At 39.7% G+C, this 9,205-nt stretch overlaps 1 protein-coding gene across 1 annotated transcript; it reads right to left on the reverse strand.

Moving 5' to 3' along the window:
* Positions 1-295: 295 nt before the first annotated feature.
* IFNGR2 (interferon gamma receptor 2 (interferon gamma transducer 1)) lies at positions 296-8,617 on the reverse strand. The gene is made up of 6 exons (XM_009894883.1): positions 8,499-8,617; positions 7,962-8,134; positions 5,877-6,025; positions 4,293-4,446; positions 2,989-3,143; positions 296-469 (listed from the first exon to the last, which is right to left on the reverse strand). The coding sequence occupies exons 1-6, from the start codon at positions 8,588-8,590 to the stop codon at positions 296-298; spliced, it is 897 nt and encodes a 298-aa protein (XP_009893185.1). The 5' UTR covers positions 8,591-8,617.
* Between the last annotated feature and the right edge of the window lie 588 nt (positions 8,618-9,205).

Genomic DNA, 9,205 nt, shown 5'->3' on the forward strand with positions numbered 1-9,205 from the left:
AACCATTTTATAACCATCTCTCTGTCTTTAAGCAACTTAGTGTTCATTTCCCTTTCACCTTCCACCTTTTAAGTCTCTTTGGCAGAACACCGTTGCTGTTGTAACACAGCAGAAGCCATTTAGATAAAGGTTCAGGGTCCACACTAGTCTTTGGAAGCAACATCTCGCTCAGGATTTGTCAGTGGCTGCATTTTGTCCAGAGCTTGTCATCTGTCCTGCCAGCCACCGCACCGTGCTGCATGTGGGCAGGAGCCTCTGCAGAGACTTGGTACAGGCACTTTCACTAGAGTGCTGCTTAAGTTACTTCACTTTCACTGGAGATGCTGCGTGAATGAACTTGACCATCCAAACTGCTGCCACAGGCTTGGCTTCCTTCTCCATAAAACACAACAGATAAGGAATCGTGGGGATCGTCCTCGGCATAATTGTCCAACATATCTAAACCAGGCATGCTAGGGTCCTTCAAATACTGGAAAAAGCAAGAAACACCAGTTTAGCTAGCTATGCACAGAACAGATGTATTAGAAATTACAGAGACAGAGCAGGTACCACCATCTGTAGGCTTCAGCCCAGAATTCACAGCGAGAGCTGCCAAGTGTATATTCTAATCTAGATTTCCTTTAAACTACATTGAACAAGGAAAAAATTAAAAATACCTTATTTCTGTGGAAAAAAAAAAAATAAAATCAGTCATGCAAACATCCATTTAAGTAAGTTAAAGAAGCCTGCCTTTCTTTTTTTTTTTTTTTTTTTTTTTTAATAAAACCCAACTTTTTCCATGTCAGTTCAAGCAAATTCCTACTAGTTAAGACAAAGCCACAGAAGCAATGCTTCTTTATTACACTGCTGGGGACATATCCTCCAACGGCAGGAATCTAGCAACCCACAGCTTGTCTAAAGCGCTGACGGAACAAACAAGATACAAGATTCTGCTTTGTCCAGTGTCAGACCAGTCAGATCTGCATCTTTTATTGTTACCCGAAAACTCTAGCAGTGTTCTTCTCTTGTAGTTACCTTCTGCTTTGACTTCCCCTCTGCCCCACTTTCCTCCAAAATTCCATCAGCTTTACAATGAATGCATAATCAAAGAAAGGAGCATTTGAAAAAAACACAGGTCAGATAAAACGCTTTCTGTTCCTCCTGCCACCGCCATATACTCTCCTTATCACTAAGCTGATCTTGTATTTCACGGGGAATTGGAGCCATCTACCACTTCATGTACTGAACAACAACAACAACAACAAAAAAATATCAGCCATTGAACATATTTTCCCCGATTTAAAAAAAAAAAATATCTAAAAAAGTACCTGGAACACAGACACCTTCACATTGTTAAAATTCTGACGTGGCTGGCAGTTTTACCTAAAAGCTTGTTCTGTACTGTAGGAGGTGCCCTAATTTGGCTGAGATGGGACTGCAGCTCAAATCACGTCTGTTGTGGGACAAAATTAACCCTAGTTTCAATTAAGGCACCACTTTCTCTGTAATCATAGCAAGGCTGATGAGCAAGAGGATTTTTTTTTTCCCCAGGTGTACCAAAATCAAGTGTTTCATACAGGAAGCTTAAATACATCCACTTTAGGACATTCAAGACATAAACGAACCTCAATTTGGCTTTGCTATATAAAGGATTTCTGTGGTCAAACTGCTCCCTATAACTCAGATGCTGAAAGATCAGATCCTTCTGTAAAGGAAGGAAGCATTAGATTTTTCAGAAAAATCTAAAAAAGTACATTTAATTGCCTTAAAATAATTGGTATTTCATACTCATGTGTTTTAAGAGGAGAAGCTTCAGGCTGGTTGATCCCTTTTAGAAATACACATTTTAAGAATTCTGCGTATTTCCAAATTTTCCTTCATTTCTTATCAGTGTTTTGCCCAAAATCAGGCTCACCATTGTTGAGGGTATCTACTTGTGCTGCACATTTTCCAGATTAATAACAATTACTCCAGAAAACATGATGATAGACTCTATTCTTGCAAGTCCTTTGCATGAAATGCTGCACTATTTTAGTACACTGTACAAGGATTTTCTTTCCTATGTGAGACATACTTCGTTTGACATTTAATACAGCTATCTCCACTGAGCTCCCACGGAATGGTAGCTGAGGTAGCACAAAGAGAAAAAAATGACGTATTCGGGACTCCGCAGGAGGTCTGGGTTCATTCACCCAAACTTCTATTAAAATCGGGAAAAATAGCTCCCCAATCACAGAAGTACCATGGTACAACAAACTATTCTGACAGAGATACATACTAAGAATACACCTCAAAGAACTGCAAACAAATACAAGCTTTTCAAAATATGGAATGTATGCTGAACAAGAACTTTTAAATCAAGAACTTTGTGTAAAGACTACTTCCTGTTTAAATACTAAAAAGGGGAAGAAGAACAGGACTGAAACAATATTGTTTAGTACAGAAATGCGTGAGCTACAAGGAGGAAAAAAAAGTCCCAGGATGACGGATGACCTTTTCATCCAAATATTGCTAAAACTATAGGGAAAAAAAAAAAAAGCCCAAGAACATTCCCAGAGATAGTCTTTAGTCTTCAAGTCAGTCGTTGCTCTTAAAATGATCAGTGTTCACTTTTCCATATTTGATTTCTAATCAGAGACCTAGGTCCCAAGTACATGTTCTGCAGCACACAAAAGCTTTTTGCTTCAAGTGAGCAACTGTTTCAGGCCTGATGGCTTAGATAAGCAAAGACAGGGGCGGACAAGGGGCAGTCAAGGAACAGAGAATCTTACTCCAGTTTCTTAACAGGATTACAGCAGCATTTGTACTTAGTGCAGAGAAAAAAATAATTCAGTTGAGTAAAAGAGGAATAAAGTGGGAGATCATATATAAGAAAAGTAACAGTTTACACTAAGTCAACAATTATTTATATCTATTTATGTTACGCAACAAATAGCTTCATTCATATTCACTCCAAGATCGGGTTGGGGGGGGGGGGGGGGAGCAGAAATATAAGATGTCTACACATACCTCTTCAAAGTGTGATGGGATTTCTAAAGGTGGCTGAGACCAATATTTAAAAGTTTCATGGTGTTTCCACAGAAGAAACAAACCAGCTGTTACCAGAATTACAACAAGTAACACTGACACAAATATTAGTATAACATATTGATCTCTAGTTGCCTCTGAAAAAGAAAAAAACCCAAACATATACATATGGTAGGTTCATATTTAAACATCACCAAACATAAAACAACATACAGCAAGCTGAAATTTACTCTACCTGGTAATCAAAATATAATTTCCAAGGCTAAGATCACAACCCTACTACAGATGCACTCTCAACACCTGTGTTCACAAGTAGCTTGGTTTGTGATTCCTCGTGGAAGTCACCAGCTCCCACAAGCTTCTGCCCCTTAATCACGCAGCCTAAGGCCAGCTCCTACTTGACACGCTAGCAGGGCAAACGCAGAGCTGGAGGAATCACTGCTGGTGGGCAGAGCGCAGGTGGGGAATGCAATCTGCCTTTCCACCCTCGAGTTGCCAGCAAGGGCCGTTAATGCCAGGGACTTCTCTTTCAGAACATGCATCTCCCTTCAGCAAAGAGAGCATCACAGGCTCCAATGTCACAGCTCAGGGGCTTGCGATCAAGTACTTCAACTAGGTCTATACTCCCCAGGAGGTCAGCTCCTCGAGGGCCTCAGAAACTGCATACGCAGGTTTCATCTACACATCTTCCAGCGAGATTAAAGCATGCTAAAGATCAGCTGTGCTTGTGTGTTGGTGGTGACGTGGAGAGATTCCAGAGAGGTACAAACTCCATTATCTTGCACATGCCTTCTCCGCCCCTCCCCTCCCCCTCTCTCTTATCTCATACAAAAATATGGAGCTCGAAGTGTCAGAGAAGGAAGCAGGTCAAGAAGGAGAACGAGGTTCCTGTCCTGCAGGAGGCAGTGGCTGAGGGAGAAGATGTGCAAGAGTAACAATATCTCCTTTTTCAATGACTTCCTCTAAAGACCAAGTATTTGTATTTTGTCTCTAGAAGGTAATACCCATAGCAGTATTTATTATGAAGCAAAAGGACAAGGGGAAGTATACAACACAGTTGTACCTCAACTACTGACTGAAAAGTTCCATGTTACTTTGCTGTTAATGACAATTGTGAACTACTATTGGTGGTGCTCTCTTAGCACTCCTGACAAATACAGGTCTGTAGCTGACCAGTTACACGATCTCACTCATGTTCTACACTCATCCCATGATATAAAAAAAAAAACAACCAAAACACAAACCCCAAAAAACCCCAACCAAACAACCAAAAATCAGATTTATACCACTGATTGTAGTTCTGTGACACTCTGGGACACTTTGCAGTCCAAGTAATGGACGAACTGAATGTGCCATCAATTCTGCTTGAATTCTAAAACAATAGAGTGTTGATTCCTTTAGATTTTCAATTTTGAATAGTGTATTGCTCGTCTTTTTCTCCTGTTTAAAAGACACAAAAAAAGTATTACTGTAAAAAAAAAACCAAACAAAACAGACCTCTCTAACACAAATCCCCTCCCCGCGTTTAAGTTTCTCCTTTAAAAAGTGTGGATTTTATTTTTCATAATTCAGCTTTTCCAAAGAAGAGAAACAGTGAAATATATTTCAACTTTCCTACTTGAATGCATTTGAAAATCTTTAAATGAAATTAAGCCTGACCATTTAAAACCCTCTATAAGGGCACAAGCAGCAGAGGAATGAAAACTGATATGAGGTCTCATTTTATCGACAATATGCTGCTGGATACTTTGACACAGCTTCTGTAAGAGCTCAGGCAGCGAGCACCATATAGGAAGGGGGAGGGAAAAACAAGCCATGAGAAGTGCCTCCACCATCAGAATCGGCTGACAGAAGCGTTGGTCAGTGAAGAGCTTCCACCATCTCAGCTCCTTCTACTGAAGAGGGAAACAGCAGATGGGCAGTGCAAAACCTCCACAGTCTCTACACGGCCACCACAGTCTTTTGGGAATTTTTAACTTGTAAAGGGCTAGGATAAGGGCCTTGGTGAAGCCTACAGAAGCATGCAAGAGTGACTTCTTGTCTGAATCCGAAACATAAAGGTATTTTATGTGTGTCAGAAAAATACACATTGGTGCAAGACAGGAAGGAAGTTGAGGTGTTTCAGATTTAACAAGGTCTTTGAAAAAAGGGTTTTTTAAAATAAATATTAATATTTTTCTGTTTTTTAAACATTTGACTTTAGAATGACATTCTTTTGAATGACATTCTTTTGGATCTTCTTCTTTTTTAATTTTTTTTTTTTTCAAGTATAACTTAATCCCTCCCCTGCAACGCTGGCCTGTCATGAACACAATTAGCAAGGCCCCAGACAGCAGCATAAGCACACAACGAGACCAACACCTCAAAGTCTCAATATGAGCAGGGACAGCTCATCCCAGCTGTGTCCAGCATGTTTCTAGTAACTGCCTTTCTCTGCCCTAGGAACAGGCGGCATCAGGCCAGAGCAGTCTGTTACTGAAGCTGCTAGCACAAGCAAGCCTAGCACAGGAAAGCAAGCAGGATATTTCATAGTTTTCCACATTGCCTAAGCAAACTTTGGAATCTAAATGCCATTTTAAAGCCACCTTTGAAACTTCGTGGATTCTCTCCCTTGATCTGCAACGTGATTTAACCTTCATTTCATATGGAGGAAAAGACAGATGTTTTTGAAAGCTTCGTAATACATACAATACTTGTGCCAAGACGAAATTAACTTTTTTTTCAAGTCACCAAATGTTGATCATCATTGCTACAGAAAAAAATGACATTAGTTTTCTTCCTCCATTTCTGCTGTTTTGCCAAGAGACGCTGACTCATATCTCTTAGTCACAAGGGCATTATGAAGAAAATAAATCAGAGAGAATTCTTACTTTTTTAGTAGTACTTGTTGCATTCTCCCAGTAGGACACATGATACTCAAGAAAGTCACCTGCTTCAGACTCAAAAGGGGGTGTGACACTAATGAGAAGTGAGTCAGAGCTTACATTCACGCTGTTCACTTTAGGGGGCCCTATAATAGCTGAAAATAAACACAGAAAGAGCAGTGAACCTCTGGACTGCAGAACAGCTCATCATACTGTCTCCAGCTTTACTTAGATACTCTCAGTAAACATGCTAAATATCAACAGCTTTTTCTCAAGAAAAGGAATACATTATTTTCTCATCTACTTACTGCATTTAAGATATCTACGTTACTACAAATCTAAGGAAAAAGACTTGAAAGCCTAAGTGAAATTAGATAATTTAAAAGAGTTTCCTGTTAACTTTCCCTGGAAGTTCAGTAAACATTCACTAGAATGTATCTGAATTTATCTGCAGTTAATAGTGACACAATTTTGTTCTATCTTTTTTTTCTTCAGCTAGCCTGCCAGATATTCTATGTTCCCTAAAAACCATACTGGTTGGGTCAATAGATTGGAAAAGGAGTAACTAGTTTCCCCCTCCTTGCTTTTATGTCTCCATCTGTCCTATATGGTAAAGATTATGACTTCCTTTTGTGAAGTACTCTGAGGTCTAAATTGTGCAAAATATTACATGGTCAGTCCTAATACAAGAGACTCCTGTATCATTGTTAGTCATTTATCTGTCTTGACTTCTTTCACCAGTTAAGCTTAACAGCGTTTGTAAAGCACTCCAGGATCTCAAAAAAACCCCACTCATGCAAATATTTGAGTAGTTAACGGCTGCTTGCATACTAAAGATAGGTAACTATTAACAGTAAAAATCAATCCTGACGTGCAATCATTGCTTATTGTACCTCAAAAAACCCAGCAGAACCTGCCCAGTCCACTCTTAGAGAAAATGGACTCTCATGATCTTCATATTGGTAGAGAAATTCCAATTTCTTTCTACTTCCTGTTGCTGCAAAGGCCTTGTTGTGCGTCCTCACAAATTCCTGAAGCTCCCCTCTCGAGTGGGACTGATCCTTCCATTAAAGGAAGAAAAGAGCCTGAATGAGTAGCCCATGGTCTTAGTGTCTAGGAATTGGTCTCATGGTCGGTGACACAAGAATGATCACATAATGTCCCTCTTGCTCCTCCACGGTACAGACACAGAGGCGTCTCTCCTGCACCAAGCCTCTCCTTTGTTTTGTATTCCCATTAGCCCAGTGCTTTCATAACCTCCAAATGATCCCACTCCCAAACAATCCTGCATCACAAGCTATGGATACGTCAGTTGTAAACTTGAATGTAGGAATCAGGCAATTCTTCACCCTCACACTCTTTATTACTAGACAAAATCCAAGATTTAGAACTGGAGTCATCAGGGAAAGTAGGATACTCTTTGTAGCATGGACCACCACTGCTCCTCACAAGGTATGGGAAAATTTGAACTAATGAGTTAATAAATCCGTTCCTCTGCTTCATTATCATTTCAGAGTTTTTTTTAGACTCAACATTTACTGTCTTCTAATCGTGAAACCACTCACAGCAAGGCAAAGAGCAAATCTTACAAAGAACAACAATATGCTTGTTCACACATTTAACAGGATTTACAGTGTGCCCCTGACCCTTCTACACTGTAGTTAGGACAGTTTATACTCATCAGAAAAGGGATCTGTTCAATAGAAACAAGTAGTTTGTACTCAGACTGCCACAAATCAAGAGGGTGAACGTGTGCATGGGGCAGTGCTAAGTGGCAAAATAAGAAAATGTAAAGCTCTAACAAAATATATGTTGTAACCCTTATAAGGCTCAACCACCCAAGGAAACTCATCTGTTTGTCTTTCGATACTTGTTGAAAGAGCCCACTGCTAACCCCATTACAGAGGAACTAAGTAGTATCAGTTTCCTAGTGACACACCGAGGCCTTGTGGTCTTTGTTAACCAAACACGTACAATTCTCTCTTTTGGACATAATAGACTCAAAAAAGTCTAGAACAGACAGCAAACGTATCTTTCAAAGAAATCTCCTTTGAGAGAGAGAGAGACACTGAAATCATAAGTAGCACTTACTGTTTCTCTCTGCCACAAACGGAAGTGTTTCCACCCATTCAGAAGTCACTTGCCCCAGCTCAGCCCTCACGCGCAAAACAACAGTCCAACGCCGCTTAAGTGACCAGGGGAAACTGCATTCAGTCTGGGTGATACGGGTGCAGTTCATCTCATCCCACTTGTTAAAGGCCCCTCTGCAATGCAAAACAAACAACAACTAAAGCACCAGCAGAACAGTGCAACTACCTAAAAATATAACCCCTCCAACATAGACAATTTTTGTAACAAAAGAGAGAATTTGGTTATGCTAAAATTATACAGGAAACCATGCACCATTTCTGGGTGCTCTTCAGGTCTTCAATCTTTTCTCAATGTAGTGGGCATATCATAGGCTAAGAGATTGTCAGTCTTCAGAAGCTGCTTTCAGATATACATAAAAGCACCTGTAATAGACAACTAATTCTTTTATTATTATGCTTATTTTTTTTTTTTTTTAGCCAATTGTGTTACTGGATTAGAACAAAATCAGGTTCTTCGATTTTAGAACTATTTACTTACGTTCTAAAATGGACTGTATATAACACCAAGCCTCTATCCACTTTAACAGGAGACCATCTCAGCAAACTACGAAAGTTATAGGAATAAACCATCACATCCTTTGGTGCCGGTAAATGGGCAGAAGATTCTAAAGTAAAGAGAGGAATAAAAATAATTATTGAAACATTCGAGTACACAGTAACTAACTTTTGGTCTCCAGATTTCATCACCATATATTACATTTTCACGTCTTTGCAGGCAAAGCCATTCCTCCTCCTTATTTCATTTCTAGGCACACTAATAGCAGTACATTTAAGTCCCTGCTATCCACAAAGCACTGAATTGCAACTTATTACTTTTAGCAATCCCACACTGAAAGTACAGAGCCCAGCACAACACAATAAACACCACCCAGCTCCGCCATGAAGCTTTAAATTAAGGTCCACAGCCACTTGTCATTACAAAAGCTCATCTATTTCAATTGTCTGCATCTCATGTTTTATTGGATTAACAACTCAGAACACGCTTTTCCTGACTTTCTGCCTCCTGCTAACTTGTTTGAAAACGCCAAGGTCACTTCAGGGAAACTTTCCAGGAAACAGGTGGGAGGGAAAAAAAAAAAAAGCCTTTTCATACTTAAACATTCACTAACACATAGTGCACCATTCCACTTGCAAGCCTGAAGTTTTGTCAATTTTGAAACTGATTTCACAATGTGGAAAAGGACA

The sequence above is a fragment of the Charadrius vociferus genome, unplaced genomic scaffold (genome assembly GCF_000708025.1).
Source record: "Charadrius vociferus isolate BGI_N301 unplaced genomic scaffold, ASM70802v2 scaffold201, whole genome shotgun sequence".
In the NCBI taxonomy this organism is placed as follows: domain Eukaryota; kingdom Metazoa; phylum Chordata; class Aves; order Charadriiformes; family Charadriidae; genus Charadrius; species Charadrius vociferus.